Raw genomic sequence first — 17,294 nt, forward strand, 5'->3', positions numbered from 1 at the left:
ACCTTTTTGCATGTCGACTGTTTGGTGTCAACCAAATTAGTGTTGACCTTTTGTACCACACCCCTGCTGACGTGGGAACAGGGAGAGGTGTGAATAAAAAACGCGCTGAAATAAATTTGATGTATTCCTCCCTCATCACTCCAGAGCTTTGACCTTGCATGGGTATGTAATAGGTTCGGTATATTAGTTTGACATTCGTTATGTCATCATGAGAATAGCGACATGGTCATCAAGTTGACAATTAACATATCGACATTAACCATTTAGACATTCAGCATGTTGACTCTGATGAAACGTCGACGTGGGCAGACTATCGACAATGTGTTTCTCGGTTAAGTCTATCCCTAACCCTAATACTAACATTAACACTATTTAACCCCTAATTTTAAACCTAACCCCTAATGCCAACATTTTACCATGGTGACATAGTGGCTATGGTGTAGTCATTATGAATGTGAACATTGACATCGTTAACAATCTGCAAAACCTATGTACATAATAATAATAATAATAATAATAATAATTAATAATAATAATGTTTGCTTGCCCCTCTCACAGAGCAGGGATCACACACTGACTATATATACTGTATATGGGATTGGGAATGGGAACTGCTTCTGTACACTGCTATAAGCAGAGCAGAGGAGGGGTGGAGGAGGGTAACACACGTATAAAGCATGGGGGCGGGGACCAGGACTCCAATGTGTAGGGAATAGGGAGCTGAGCTCAGGATCAGTCCGGGACGGAGACACAAGGACAGCAGAGGGCACCCTGCCTGATACAGCAGCAGCACATGGCACCATAATCAACACACCAGCAGATGGGCATGGCACCATAATCACCAGCAGCTCCCTGTCTGCATCCCTGGCACATGGCACCATAACCAGCTACCGTACATGAGCTTCCTGCCAAGGCTCTGACTACATCCCAGCAGCTCCCATCCATCATGTCATATTCCTAGAGACCTCCAGTCAGTCATCTGTGCACCCTGCCTGCAACATGCTGGCCTTTGGAGTGGTGGATGTGTGCGTCCAGGATGTGTTGAAGAGGAGGAACCCCTCTAAGCACTATGTGAGTAAGGGGACATCCAGAAGTTTAAAATCTGAGTGTGACAGCTCTGGAGATGGCTGTGTTTAGAAACATGTATGTAGTAACAGGGCATGCACGCCCACCTCAAAACATGCATACACTCAGGCATGCATGTACAGATGCATTGAACTCTTACAATGTGGTTTTGCATAGAGTGTCTTATGCAGATGTGTTTATAATTTATATATGTTTGTATGGGTCAGTATATACAGTAACAACTAGGAGAGAGGACAGAGAGAAAAGCATGCTCAGGCTTCTTGGATTTCCCAGGCAGTTGATCTGTGTCTGTAGATTGTCAGATACTCATTGTAACAAATGGTGCAGTCAGATCTCCCTTGGATACAGTAGGATAATCCTGTTTGTAGTCCTTCCAGCTGCTCTCTAAACACCAGTTTCCCCAGGCAGTTTACTTGTAACAGTTCATAGCTAGTGGCTCCATAGAAGAGATTATCTTCCTTACCAGATTCAGCCAAGTTAATGTGTTCCTGTGAATGGGTTTTATTGTACATAACCTGATCTATGTATACTGTATTCACATCCTGGCAAGAAAGCACACAGCAAATGTCCCATTTCCTAAGCTACAAATATAATGTGGAAAGGAAGACTGACATAGCTGTTCAGTGCTACATGTTGTTGGCTATGACTACAAAGGAGAATAACTGAGTTCTGTATTGATAATAAGACCCCAGGAAGAAGTGTCCCCCAGCAGCCAGTACAATGGACAGAGATTTACTTTACTGTACTTCTGTATGTTTGAGCCTGGTAATGATGGTTATGGCTTAGTTACCTGTTTAGAATCTTATGTACACAGTGTGACAGCATTGCATTGTATACAGTAAAATCAAGGTCCAAATATTTGCTGTATTGATCTGTATTTTCTATATGCACTGACATATATATATATATATATATATATATATATATATATATATATATATATATATATTCAGCCACTTAGTTCAGTACATCACAATTGGAACATTGTATGAATATGAAATACTTGCCTTTCTGTGTATATAATAATTTAATCATTATCTTACAAATCCCGCTAGATTGTCCATGGTAGTTGACTTTATCAATTCAGCAGTTACAAGTTTTGTATCCTTAGCTTGCATGTTATTCACAGGAGAAAACCTCCTTTCATGTTTTATTGCAATCCTTTCCATTGTAAATTCTCATGATCAGGGCCTTCCCTGCTGTTTGTTACACAACTTTTGTCCACCTTGTGTCCTCCCTGTTTTTGTGTATGCCTTTTCTTTTCTCATTGTACAGAGTTGTAGAGCACTGTAATAATATTATTATAATTATTATTATTATTATTATTATTATTATGTTTTCCATAATCAAACTGCTATAATTGTTGTATAGGGTAGATCCACCTGTAGATTGTAAATTGCGTGAACATAATAAGGTACCCATATATGCATATACTAAGGGGTATATTTAATAAAGTGTAGGTTTTTAGAATTGGAGCTGTTGCCAATAGCAACCAATCAGATTCTACTTAATGTTTATCTAGCACCTTCTAGAAGATAATTAGCTAGAATCTGATTGGTTGCTATAGGCAACATCTCCACTTCTAAAAACCCACACTTTAGTAAATATACCCCTAATAGACAGCAACATTTCTATCCTTATAGCAGACTGGAGCTAAAAGGGACAGAACAGGTAGGATCAGACATAAAAGACATGGGATGCAGTCAATATCCCGACCGCGGGATTGCGGCGGTCAGAATGCCGGTGCCGGAATCCAAACACCTGTCAGAATCCTGGCACTGGCATCTCGAACGCCAGAATCCCAAAAGTAAGTAGCTGGGATAGGAGGAGGTTTAGCATCAGAGTTAGGGATTAGGGTTAGGCACTTAGGGGGCAGGGTAATGTTTAGGGTACGGGGAGGGGGAGGTTAGGCTTAGGCACTAGGGGGTAGGTTAGGTTCAGGCATCTGGGAGGGAGAGTTTGGGTAGGGAGGGGGTTAGGATACCGACCGACAAGTGTCGGTATCCTAACCTTGTCGGGGTGCCAGCGTCGGGATTCCGAGCAGCATCCCATAGCCATCCCAAAAGACACTTCTCTGCACATTTCTAATATGTGTAGCCAGCATAGTGTTTTATACACAGTGTAAACAGTCACAACTGGCATAAAAGTGACATTTTCCCGGTTTAAGGCTATCTGGGATAGCTTTGGAAAGACTGCATGTAATTCTTGTGTCTGTCACTTATGTAAACCCCAATTTTATCCTGTAGTATTGGCTTTGCATCAACCGGCTTTGTCTTAGTTCTTTTCCTGTGTCATTGCAGTATATTGTTTTGTAGGAAATCCCTTTTTCCCTGGGGCTGTTACTCTGTTTTACTTCATCCAGCATTAGTTGTGGTTCATCTGTGTTCTTATCTAGTAGGAGATAGCTGTTGTAGTTCTGTTTCTTTCATAGTAAGCCACATAGATAGACAGATGACCACTGAAATCAGATCTGTGTGTTGCACTTAGGGCAGGCATTCCCTCAACAGGTTTTACTGTAAACTATAAAATACTTAGAGGTCTTGTTTAATGTATACTTGCCAAATCTCATGTAATACCCGGGGGACTCCCAAGTTTCATGGAGCTATCCCGGATTTTCGATAGAGTAGACCAGCCTCTGGGGGCTCGATGACGTGATTCACGGTACCATGAGCGCCTCCCTCTCCACCTCCCCACCTGGACCCATCCCTCGGATCTCCACAAGCGCCCTGGATAACCAGTGAATCAATAAGTATAGGTTAAAGCTACTTTACATGAATGTAGTTTGAGGCAAGAATATGAAACAACCAGCAACTTGCTGGCATGAGTCTAATCTGCTTAATTTAGATAAACGTAGTGTGGTTGCTGTGGGTTTAGTGTCACATCTACCACAAGACTGAATAATCCTATAGGCCAGTTCAATTCTCAGCGATGGCCGTGGAGTATATATGGACTAATGGGCCATCCAGCATTTATTTCTGTTCTGAACTACAATCATATCTGCAATGTGTACATTTCTTTGGCCACCTAACGTGCAAGTTTGTGGAACAGGCTGAGAGTGTACCTGGAGGCAATTGGTGAGGAGACCCACAGCAAGTCAGCGCTCCAATACAGTTGATGTTTCCAAAGTATTTTCAGGCACGGCTAAGTACTGTACATGACTAGAGAACACTACAATTAGCTAACCACAAATCATTCAGCAGCAGAGCTTCAACTGTTTTATGATTAGGAGTGCAATCAGACTATACAGCTATTATATAACCATGAAGGGAAACCGAACAACACCTACACCTGCAGGGCACACTCTAACCTACCTTGGCTGTCTGTCTCTCATTGTAAAGATGGCAAGGATGCAGTTCACGTGTCAGCCCACATTTGGTGGGTACACACAGTAACAGAGTTTGGGCAGGATGAAGATGCAGTGTCTAATACTTTCAAGCCTCTTTTGCAGCCTCTAATTGTGTAACCTCCCCCCCTTCCCCACTCCATTTTATTCCTATGAGGGAGATGTATCAAACTTTGTATAGAGAGCAACCAATCAGCTTCTATAAAATGATAGGTAGAAGCTGATCAGCGTTGTATGCTCCGGGAGTCCCTGTTGACTACTGCTTCCCAAAGCCTGCAGTTAAGGAGCATGGACAATAGGTACCAACATAATTCCACAAGAGGGCATAATCCTAGATTATGAGGATTGCGAGTGGGGTTCTGCTCCCTAGATTAGTCACTTATGATCATTTTAAAGCTGTCAAAGTTTAGGGATGGCCAGTACTTCCAGTCCAGGTGCTGAAGTACAGAACACTGGTACTGCAGCAGGAACGGCCAGCACTTATTACCATGTCCATATATCAGTCTCATATCAGCCTTTTGGTATTTTAAAGTGTGGTCATGGCTCTTGATGGATGCTTTTATGTTGTCTAACAATATTTGACTTCTAGAATGCAGTATAGTGGCATGAAACATATGGGGAAGTGCAACTGGGATTCTTTTGTACCATAAGGGCTGCCAGGCGGGCTTAGACATTTTTTAATGTGCAGCACACCCCACTCTTATCAATTCATTTTGTGGGGTTATCCAATACCAGTTTACTAGGAACTAGTGACATCACTGAGGTTTGAGGCCCAGTGTCACTAACTCCTATAGGCTGTATTCCAAAAATATGGATTCACAAAATGGCTGCCTCTACTTTCTATAGGTCTAACATGGTACCATGTCCTGCTAATACAGGTTATGTCTTGATATATATTGGTGACTATAATGCAACACATTAATCTTGAGACTACGGCTGCCAATACCCAGCAAGGAGTCTTAGTTTGTTCAAGGCAGGGATTTGGCACAACATCACCCCCAGTAGATAAGACACCCAGGGTACCCTGCACTTCACACTATAGGTGAATAGTGCTCCGGAGCTTGAATTTGTTGGATGATGGCAGCCTGGATGGTGGTTATCGCTAACATCGGACTGTCTGCAATGAGTACTGGAAGCCATCACCTTGGACCAAAGAAGTGCCGCATCATATGAATATTTCTGTAGGTCTACCACCTTGTGTATGTCTACTAAAAGAGGGAAGACAATGGCAATATGAACAAGTTATTAAAGTAAATAAATACAGCCGATGTGCTCTATTTCAATTGCTATAGCAAATGCAGACTTGCTGGTACAGTGTGTCCACATACACCTATTCTCGTGTCAAATAGGCTGTCTATCTCAATTACAGCAGGTCTGACCAGTCACAGAAACTGCAAGTCTCGTCGCACGGCGTGAATACTCAAGCTGCATAGGCAACCGCAATGGCTAATTTATGCACGCCCAATGGCGTTCAACCAGACAGACACACCTGCTTTTCTCCAACCACTCCCCTGTCACCTGTCACTCACTTTGCGATGGATTCCTATGTGCGTGCGTAATCACAGTGCAATTGCAGCACAGTGTGGTACATGCGCAGTGCTGAACAATCGGCCGATCTGCGTACATCGTTGCATTTGCGTACGCTGCTGAATCAGGCCCTAAGGCGACCCTCATCATGCATAATGCTTAATCTGCAAGTTTATACCAATTCTTTTGCAACAAAACACTTAGGGCCTGATTCAGACCCGCTGAGAGGTATAACCGCAATAAGCGTGTAGTGTGTTGCTTCAGCGTTAGTCCCGGGCAGATCGTGGATGAACCACGATCTGGACACCTTGAAAAAGACCACCGGATTAGGGGTCGAAACGCGTTGGTGAGAGAAGGTGGCTATCCTTTTCTGACGGAGGTTGTTTATATCCTGACGGCTGTGGACATGAACGTTTACCAGCGGAGTGCCCGGGACTAACGCTGAAGCAACACACTACACGCTCATTGAGGTTATCCCTCTCAGCCTTCTGGTAATTACATACCTCTGCCATTGGGGATTATCCATCTATAGGATGCTGTCTTTGTGTATTTTATATACTGTTATATGTTGATTAAAACTGTGCTTCACTATTTTGCACATTTTTCCTTTCTATTGTTGTGTCTACGAGCATATGCCTATAGATCCGCTGGGAGACAGACTAGTTACTGCACCCCAATTCAGTTTCTTGTCAACTGATAAAACAACTGAAGGGGTACTTTCCTCATTTATGGATTGCAAACAAGCGCAGGTTATGTGACTCTCTATTTCCTTTTGGTGTCATATATTGGTGGAGGTGTGGGGATACCTCCACAAGATAATCACTTACCTGCTGCAAGGGTTTATTGTGCGCATATATACACTTTCTCTACCCACTTTACAACCCATTAAACTCCGTTCTGACTGTTAGACACGCCTGCGTTCGCAGCATCACTCCCCCGTTCACAAGCACCTTCCCCTGTTACCACCCACAAATGGCGCAATCTGTCACTCATTCCTCTGGGTAGTCTTTTTTGGGCGAGCGAGCAAAATCCGATCGCTCACACTAGTTTGCACATGCGCACTGCGATTTATACGCATGCGCATACGTGCGACCATCGCTCAGAACGAGCAAGCGCAACTTAGCGTCCGGGTCTGAAATAGGCCCTTAATACACTATTTATGAACTGAGATGTAAGATTGAGGAAAAAGTAACACAATAAAGGTAAAATAGCCGGACGAAGTATCTGAGTTTATGAAAACTTACAAAATTGAGGAAAAAGTATGCAGCGCACTCTAGGTTCTCGCGCCACATGGTGTAAAAGGGATAAGTGTATGAGTATCTATAGCTTCCTGTGTGTCCAGGGGCTGAGATGCATTCAGCATTCTGTTCAGAATTCCATTTAATGTTTCCAAGTTCTAAAATTTCTCAAAATATTTTGGGTGGGGTGCATGACCCATCACATTTGGGATACGATGCATTCCGCCACTCTTCGCATGCATGCTGGCATTCATTACGCCGCTATGCATGATGGGAAATGCAAAGGACATCTCTCGGTAAGAGCTGTCCTTTGCTTGTGGGGGACTTCAGGGTCTATGTTCCTCTGGCATCCTACTGCGCATGTCCAGAAAGATGCGTTCCGCAAGAGGTGCTAGGAGGGATCCTATTGGATCACTTCCAGGGGGGAAGTCATGAATAGAAACTCATATGTTTCTATAGGGTAACGCCTTCTGAAGACTACCCGCTGCATCCAAGTCCCGGAATGTATCGCATAAGAGAAATGCAGTCAAACCCCCAAAAACGGCATTTACGGGGTTTGAAGGCTTCTGACTTTGCTATATCCCGTCCTTTATCATTTAACATTTTGCTTAATTTTATTATTCAAGTTAAGGTTCAGATTTGGTTTGGTATTCATGCAAAACCTACATGTGCTGATGGAGACCAACCATATCATCTTCCTTTTAGTTCTTTTAATTGAGAGACAGCTGTATTGGCTTTCTCACACCTCTTGTGCAGTCCTCCTGTGCACATTTGTAATGGTTACAATATAGTCACACAGGGTGACATGTGTTTTATGTAGCCTAGGCTGGATGATATCAAGCAAGTACAGCCAAACTGATTTGTACAAAGCTGCCCGTTAGCTGTACTTCGGAGTTGACCTTGACCATAAATTCTTTACAAAGCTTTTCTTGGCAAGTAGAGACTTTAATAAACCTGCTATTGAGAATATTTAACTTTCTGAAACAAAACCCATCTAATTTGAAATCTGAAATAATTAAAAAATATTTGTTTGTTGATTACTTCCATTTAAATCAATGTACAATATATATTTAGTCGCATTTCCAGTGTTCTGACTAGACATGACTAAGTGGTGCGACTTATTCGATTTTCAAAAAGGGTTGACTTGAAAGTCTCTTTTTTTTTTAACCACATCTAACCATTAAACCAGACTGGTAATCTTTTTAGGTTTTTAGCCTGAAGATGTAACGTTTTGTGGCATGACTGTCTGGTCTGATTGTGTAACCTCCATGTCTGATGCTAACAGACTGCACATTCTAATTATTGAAGTACATATGTGCTGTCTATTGTATTTGATTGTGTTTGTGTTTATGTGTGTTGTATCTTGTTTATTTCTTGCGACAATTTGGTTGTTCTTTTAGTAGAAAGTCCTTATTTTGCTCACTTTATTCTAAACTTCTATTAGTTTTAAGTACCTAAAATGAAAGATTGCTTCATACACACAAGCGGCAAAAGGGTCTTGTCGTCTCGCGCTGTGGGGGCTTCCGTTGAGCGGTGTGTAGGGCCTGTTCAGAGACGGACGCAATGCCGATGAGCGATTATTGGTGGTCCGCGCATGAGTCAAGTTTCATTACTGATGTCGCTCACAGTAATTTATTTGCAGGGACCTTTTGTGGGTGGCAGCAGGGTGGTGGTGACTCAAACGCAGTTATGTCACGACCGTTTTCGGGGTATGTCTCTGCCTGCGAGTGCGATACTGTACGCAGTAACAATGGCTCCGGCATCTCAGTTCAAGCGGCCATTCTGCACGACCATTGGCGGCTGCAACATTTGCATATTTCTACATCAGGGTCCATAGGATATCCACAGGATACCTTGGGGTATAGGTGATGTGATGACGTCAGGCATCGGGCACCATAGAGTTAAGTTTCCAGCCTCCCAGGATGCACTAGGGTCCCCCTCCTATACCCTGCCCCCAAGCCAAGGCATCTCAGTTTCGTTGGTGCCCGGCTCGGAGTCGGAGCACATGTTTAGAGGGGGGCTAAGAATAGCCCCTGAAGTTTTCTTCAAGGCAGCTGTGGCTGCACATCTGGGAGTACAGCATGGACAGTCACTGCTGACGTCCATGCTGTCTCCCCTACACCCCGTCGGTACCAGAACACCATTACTTATCCGGGGATGCTGGTCCAAATGTTTCGGACCATGGCCGGATTCAATGGGAAGCAGGTAAGCAGCGGGGGTCCCGCGGTGGGTCCCTGCTGAGCACATGGTCCACAGTCCCCAGGCAGGGGGCTCCCTGGGGACTGGCTGCAGCGTGGAGCCAGGTAGCTAACCTGCGCTTCCACTACCCCCCTGGGACAGCGGGCCGCAGCTGAGCAGCGAGCGCTGCGGCGTCCCAGGGGTTAAATGTATGCCAGGGGAGCGCGCCTTCCCTGTACACAGCCGACGCCTCCCCCGCTGCACACAGCCCTCTCTGCACTGCCTATTGGTCCTGTGGCAGCGCTCCTCCCCCAGGCCGGCCTCCTCTCTGCTCCTCAGTGGCCATCTTTGTATGGTGAACGCTGCTGGAGCTGCTGACGGTGGCATCGCAGTCTGGGTCCCCCGGCATACCTCTCCTCCGTTGACTACAGGTCTGTGTATGCAGTGCTGTGTCCTACCAGACTCTGTGTCTGTGTAGTTGAAGAACAGCGCTGATAGTGCAGGGATTGATTTCTTCTGCATTGTATGTGACTACTGCTAGCGCTGCCTGTACTTTCACTTTCTACTGTCAGCCTTTTCACTGTCCCTGCTCTTCTTCTGCTAAAGCCCTTGCGGTGCGGTGATTGCAGGGCGGTTCTCCCACTATACTAACGAGTTTCAGTGAGAGGGGTCACATACTTACCATCATGTCTGAGAGTGAATTTCCTCTCCAGCTTATGTGTACTAAGTGCAATGTACCAATAGCGGAGGGGGAGGGTAACGCGGAGGGGCTATGTCGGCACTGTTATTTATTGGCGCGGCCAATTACTGTCACAGCTCCGGTACAGGAACTGCCCTGGGCTTGTTTCGTTAAAGCGCTTACAACCCTAGTGGGCCAGTTAGCTCCGCCACCTGCGTTTTCCCAGATGGGATTGTCCCAGCAGTCAGTGGTGTTGTCACCCATGCAGGGGTTCCCGAGACAACTGATGGTACCCCACAGTCTCCTTATTTCCCCTCCCCAGGTTTCACAGGAGCCTGCGTGGGTTAATTCACTGACAAATTCGGTACAGCATTTGTCGGACGTGTTACAAGGGGAGTCTGTGTTGCGGCCACATAAGCGGCCTGTGGCGTCTCTGTCTGCTCCTTATGGGGATGACGACATGACGTCCGATGATGGTGAGATTCTGGATCTATCTGACCAAGAACCTCTTCGTACTAAAGAGTCGGACGCTAAGTCCAAGGTTTATATTCCTGGCCTTATTCGGGCAGTCCGCACGGCATTAGTTATTGAGGATGACGATCCTCCGGTGTCCAAGTCCAAATATGCCTTTTTCAAGGATATTAAGGGTGACGCCAAGTGTTTCCTCTTTCGGATCAGTTAGTAGACCATTTAGAGGAAACATGGAAACACCCTGGTATCAGCCTCAGAGGCGCTTAGCTGTGGCTTATCCGTTTGCGGACAATTATTTTTTTAAGTGGGAATCCCTTCCACAAGTGGATTCTCATGTTACACGCCTAGACCGAAGTGCCACCTTGCCCATGCCCTCCATGTCCTCCTTAAAGGATGCTACGGACTGCAAGGTGGAGATCTGCCTAAAATCCATTTATTCCCTTGTGGGGGGGGGGGCATCCCGACCGGCTACGGCCGTATGTTGGGTAGCCAGAGCTATGGAGCGCTGGGCTGGTAGTTTGGAGGCGTCTTTGGATTCTCACTGTTCGGCCGAACAGGCCAAGTTGGTAGGCAATCTCCGGGATTCGGCCACTTACATCAATGAAGCGGCCTTGGATATCAGTATCCTCACATCTAGGATTTCTTCGGCAGCTGTTGCTGCTCGTCGCACCTTATGGTTGCGATCTTGGAAGGCGGACTCTGATTCCAAAAAGGGCTTAGAAGCTTTGCCCTTTAATGGAGAAGTCCTATTTGGTCCGGATCTGGACAAAATTGTAGCCACGCTGGCGGCAGCCAAATCTGCATGTCTCCCGTCTGCTGCGGTCCCTTCAAGTTCGGGTACGTCGTCCTTTCGGCCTTACAGGACCCAACGTAGGCCTAAAGCACAGTCTTTTCCCCGACAGGCTGGGTCCAAGAAATCCGATGGTTCGCCTGTCTCTAGCCTGGTGGTTGCAGACGACCCATCTCAACAAAGGTCGTCCATTTTGGGTGGCGAACTGGGTCCTGTTAACAACGGACGCCAGTCTTCGGGGCTGGGGAGCTGTCATGGGTCCACACTTGTTCCAGGGCAGGTGGACTCAGGCAGAACAGGAGCTTCCAATAAACATCTTGGAACTCCGCACGGTTTTCAATGCTCTCCAGCAGGCACATCGGGTTCTCCAAGGTCACCCCGTGCAGGTCCAGTCGGACAACGCCACCACCGTGGCCTACATAAATCGACAAGGAGGAACCCGAAGTCGGGCGGCACTCGTAGAGGTGTCCCGCATCCTGGTCTTGGCGGAGCGCAATCTCCCGGCTATATCAGCAGTATTCACATCGGGAGTCCTCAACTGGGAGGCGGACGTACATCCGGGGGAATGGTCTCTGCACCAGGACGTCTTTCAACTTCTGGTGGACAGGTGGGGTCTTCCTGAGATAGACCTCATGGCGTCTCGGCACAACAACAAGTTGCCGGTGTACGGGTCTCGAACAAGAGACGAAAAGGTGTCTCTGGTGGATGCTCTGTCCGTCCAGTGGACGTTCCGGTTTTCTTATCTCTTTCCTCCATTTTCCCTTCTTCCGTGGGTAATCCAGAAATTCAAACAGGAAGGAGGTACGCTCCTGTTGATAGCTCCCGCGTGGCCCAGGCGGCACTGGTTCTCAGACCTTCAGAGTCTGTCCGTGGACATTCCTCTGCGGTTGCTGCTGCGACCGGACCTGCTATCACACGGTCCTTGTCTTCACCCGGGCTTGGCTCGGCTGTCTTTGACGGCGTGGCTGTTGAAACAGCCATGTTAAGGTCCAGGGGGTTTTCCAGCTCTGTGGTACATATCGTGCTAAGAGCTCGGAAACCATCCTCTGCAAGAATATACCATCGTGTGTGGCATACGTTCTTCCAGTGGTATCGACCGAGAGGTTATGCCCCTCGGGAGTTCCGTCTGTCTAGAGTGTTAGCTTTCCTACAGGCGGGGCTAGACCATGGGCTTCGCCTTGCTTCTCTGAAGGTGCAGGTGTCTGCCTTGTCAGTCTGGTTCCATCGTAGGATTGCTGCGATCCCTGATGTGCGCACCTTTATGCAAGGTGTTCTTCTAATTCAGCCACCTTTTGTTCCACCGGTGGCGCCTTGGGATTTAGCTGTGGTCCTGAGGGCTCTCCAAGGACCGCTGTTTGAACCACTGGGCTCAGTGGACGTTAAATATCTGACAGCTAAAACAATATTCCTTCTGGCCATTGCTTCGGCCAGACGTGTTTCTGACTTAGGGGCTCTCTCCTGTAGACCCCCTTTCCTGATTTTTCATAGGAACAGGGCGGTGCTGCGCACTCGTCCTGGATTCCTTCTCAAAGTTGTTTCAAGTTTCCATATCAACGAGGAAATCGTTGTGCCGGCTTTTAACTCACCTGATCTTTCAGTGGTTGAGGCCGCTTTGGACGTTGTGCAGGCCTTAAGGATTTATGTTGACCGCACTTCTTAGGAAGTCGGACGCCTTGTTTGTCCTCTATGGCTTCCGGAAAAAGGGTTGGCCTACTTCAAAGCAAACTTTGGCAGGTTGGATTCATATGGCAATTTCAGAAGCTTATCTTCATGAAGGCCTTCCGGTTCCATCCTCTGTGAGTGCTCATTCCACTAGGACTGTGGGTCCTTCGTGGGCAGCTCGATGTGGTGCCTCTGCAGTCCAGATCTGCAAGGCTGCCACATGGTCCTCTGTCCATACCTTTGTGAGGTATTACGCGTTTGACACCTTTACCTCTCAGGATGCTTCCTTCGGGCGGCGGATTCTCCTTTCAGCACAGGAGCGTCCCCACCCTTAAAGGATACTGCTTTGGGACATCCCCAAGGTATCCTGTGGATACCCTATGGACCCTGATGTAGAAAATATGAGATATGGTAAGAACTTACCTTTGTTATCTCTATTTCTACAAAGTCCATAGGGTTCCACAGGACTCGCGCCCTGTCGCACCTGTGCTGCAGATGGGCTTTACTCTGGTCACCGTTTTTTTTTTCCGTCTCCCTCTGGTGAGAATGTGATTCTTGTGTGTGTCCAGATGTTTCTTCTCTCTCTTCCTTCTCCTCCTCCGGCCTATGGCTTGGTACGTAACTGAGATGCCTTGGCTCGGGGGCGGGGTATAGGAGGGGGACCCTAGTGCATCCTGGGAGGCTGAAAACTTAACTCTGTGGTGCCCGATGCCTGACGTCATCACCTATACCCCAAGGTATCCTGTGGAACCCTATGGACTTCGTAGAAATAGAGATAACAAAGGTAAGTTCTTACCATATCTCATATTTTTCTCAGCAGCGGCGGCGGCATTAGAGTACAACCCTGAATCCGGCCCTTAGTTCCCTGTATTCACAGTGACGGCCCTATTTGTGCACAGGTGAGCATTTGCCAAAGGTCTAGAAGCTGATTGGTTGGTATGAGTATCTTCTCCACTTGTCCCCTTTAGAAAGTTTGATACATCTCTCCTTTTCTTACAGGTAGAGATGCATTTGACATCAGTCTTCCTGTCTCCTGCCCACCTCTATTCCCTTCCTCACATGCCCTTATTATATGCTGCATTGCCCTCACTTACACAATTGCATTAATGGATGGGTCACGGTTTTGTGGTGTTGTACCCACATATTTTTGCACCCTGCCCTTCCTCTCCCCCATCTTGGCAGCGCACGTGTGCTGCTGAAAAGACGAGGCCGCGGGAAGAAAGCCAGGCATCTCGCTAGTTGGGCACAGGTGCACTGCCCTCTGAACACTCCCTTCCTAAAATGCTCTGTACTGCTGTGAGCATTACGATGATCTGATTCCTTACAGGTTACTCTAGTCCCGATCACCAGAACTGGTGAAGTACAGAGGAGCAGGAGAAGAAGATTGATTACAAAAGAAGTGCTTTCACCCTAGTTTATAAGCACCATAAAACCACTTTATTTGAATTGACCTCAATGATGTACTTGTTAATTTTGATCGCTGCTTTTGTTTCATTTCGAATGATATACAAACGCACGGGGTAAAACAATGTTTAGGATCCATGCTTTTATTTTTATAAACTTCATAGAAACACAGTTGTGGCATGTTGAAACATTAGAAAGTTGATGTCTTTGCAATATCAACAACTGCGGGTGGTGATCTATTGCGTGTGTGATTAGTTATAGATGATATGAAATTCCTTTGTCTGTTTTTATATAATTTCATGTTTATATATCCTTGTAAGTTATGGATATACCCTCAGATCCTAACAGTGATGAACTGCAGGGTCTCGTTTAGGTTTGCTGGAACAATAGGCGGTTAAAAGTTGGCCTGTTGTTAATCTGAGATGTTTGTAATGTTATCCTTTACTATATGGATTATCCTATTACTGCTTATTATGATTTTTGTGACATCAGAATAGACAGCTCAGCAGTACGGTTCTAGTATCTCCCCAGTTATATACCCACCGAGCACTTCAAAGAAATGTTTCTGGGTTACTCAGCTAGGTCTTTGTTTTATAAATAGTACATAAAAGAGGCAATAACTGAGCTTAATAAAGTAGAAATGAGTCATGGATGGAGGGAAAGACCATAAAGAGGAAATACATCTCAAAATGCAAAAAAATGATTTGGGTTTTCTTTTCCCTGATGCTATGATGAGCCGGAAACACCGTGACTAACGTGTCTGTAGATTTGGTCCATCTCAGCCAGGGGTAGACAGATGTCATTTTCTCAAATGGTACAATGCAATGAGTGCAACCTCTTGTCCCACGTGCAGGAAGTGCATGGGACAAACCAGGTTAATTTCCTGCAAATTGAGTACATAGTCATAAGCAAATCACAAGTGTAGCCGTTGATCTATATATGAGTTGAGCCATTCTCCCTTTAAATTCTCCCTTTAGGATTTGCACCTTTATTTTCTTATTTTTCCTTTGGCTTTGTTTTTGCTATTGGATGTCACATAGATTTTGACTAGAGGCAAACTGGGACTACAAATCTACCCTGGCATTTACAGCACACACCACACCATTCCCAGCTTCAGTCCCCATATTCGCTGCCAGCACCTGCCATTTCCACTTCAATCCCCACATTCACTGCCAGTGCCTGCCATTTCCACTTCAATCCCCACATTCACTGCCAGTGCCTGCGATTTCCACTTCAATCCCCACATTCACTGCCAGTGCCTGCCATTTCCACTTCAATCCCCACATTCACTGCCAGTGCCTGCCATTTCCACTTCAATCCCCACATTCACTGCCAGTGCCTGCCATTTCCACTTCAATCCCCACATTCACAGCCAGTGCCTGCCATTTCCAGCTTCAGTCCCCACATTCACAGCCAGTGTCTGCCATTGCCACTTCAATCCCCATATTCACAGCCAGTGCCTGCCATTTCCACTTCAATCCCCATATTCACAGCCAGTGCCTGCCATTTCCACTTCAATCCCCACATTCATAGCCAGTGCCTGCCATTCCCAGCTTCAATCCCCATATTCACAACCAGTGCCTGCCATTTCCAGCTTCAATCCCCACATTCACTGCCAGTGCCTGCCATTCCCAGCTTCAATCCCCATATTCACAACCAGTGCCTGCCATTTCCAGCTTCAATCCCCACATTTACAGCCAGTGCCTGCCATTTCCAGCTTCAATCCCCACATTCACTGCCAGTGCCTGCCATTCCCAGCTTCAATCCCCACATTCACTGCCAGTGCCTGCCATTTCCAGCTTCAATCCCCACATTTACAGCCAGTGCCTGCCATTTCCACTTCAATCCCCACATTCACAGCCAGTGCCTGCCATTTCCACTTCAATCCCCACAGTCACTGCCAGTGCCTGCCATTTCCACTTCAATCCCCACAGTCACTGCCAGTGCCTGCCATTCCCAGCTTCAGTCCCCACATTCGCTGCCAGTGCCTGCCATTTCCACTTCAATCCCCACATTCACAGCCAGTGCCTGCCATTCCCAGCTTCAATCCCCACATTCACAGCCAGTGCCTGCCATTTCCACTTCAATCCCCACATTCACAGCCAGTGCCTGCCATTTCCACTTCAATCCCCACAGTCACTGCCAGTGCCTGCCATTCCCAGCTTCAGTCCCCACATTTGCTGCCAGTGCCTGCCATTCCCAGCTTCAGTCCCCATATTTGCTGTCAGTGCCTGCCATTTCCACTTCAATCCCCACATTCACTGCCAGTGCCTGCCATTTCCACTTCAATCCCCACATTCACAGCCAGTGCCTGCCATTTCCAGCTTCAGTCCCCACATTCACAGCCAGTGTCTGCCATTGCCACTTCAATCCCCATATTCACAGCCAGTGCCTGCCATTTCCACTTCAATCCCCATATTCACAGCCAGTGCCTGCCATTTCCACTTCAATCCCCACATTCATAGCCAGTGCCTGCCATTCCCAGCTTCAATCCCCATATTCACAGCCAGTGCCTGCCATTTCCAGCTTCAATCCCCCACATTCACTGCCAGTGCCTGCCATTCCCAGCTTCAATCCCCACATTCACAACCAGTGCCTGCCATTTCCAGCTTCAATCCCCACATTTACAGCCAGTGCCTGCCATTTCCAGCTTCAATCCCCACATTTACAGCCAGTGCCTGCCATTTCCAGCTTCAATCCCCACATTTACAGCCAGTGCCTGCCATTTCCAGCTTCAATCCCCACATTCACTGTCAGTGCCTGCCATTTCCAGCTTCAATCCCCACATTTACAGCCAGTGCCTGCCATTTCCACTTCAATCCCCACATTCACAGCCAGTGCCTGCCATTTCCACTTCAATCCCCACAGTCACTGCCAGTGCCTGCCATTCCCAGCTTCAGTCCCCACATTCGCTGC

The 17,294-nt window shown here is 46.7% G+C and overlaps 1 protein-coding gene across 5 annotated transcripts in view; it reads left to right on the forward strand.

Annotated features, from left to right (window-relative positions):
* The first annotated feature begins 736 nt into the window (after window positions 1-736).
* The window catches only part of SH3PXD2A (SH3 and PX domains 2A), a 378,368-nt gene continuing 361,810 nt past the window's right edge, over window positions 737-17,294 (forward strand). For all 5 annotated transcript variants that reach the window (XM_088448737.1, XM_088448738.1, XM_088448740.1 and 2 more), the window contains exon 1: window positions 737-1,071. In XM_088448737.1, coding sequence (XP_088304863.1) covers window positions 1,000-1,071 — 72 coding nt within the window. In that variant the 5' untranslated portion in view covers window positions 737-999. The remainder of the gene's footprint in view (window positions 1,072-17,294) is intronic.

The sequence above is a fragment of the Taudactylus pleione genome, unplaced genomic scaffold (assembly GCF_031769625.1).
Source record: "Taudactylus pleione unplaced genomic scaffold, aTauple2 ptg000464l, whole genome shotgun sequence".
Taxonomy (NCBI): domain Eukaryota; kingdom Metazoa; phylum Chordata; class Amphibia; order Anura; family Myobatrachidae; genus Taudactylus; species Taudactylus pleione.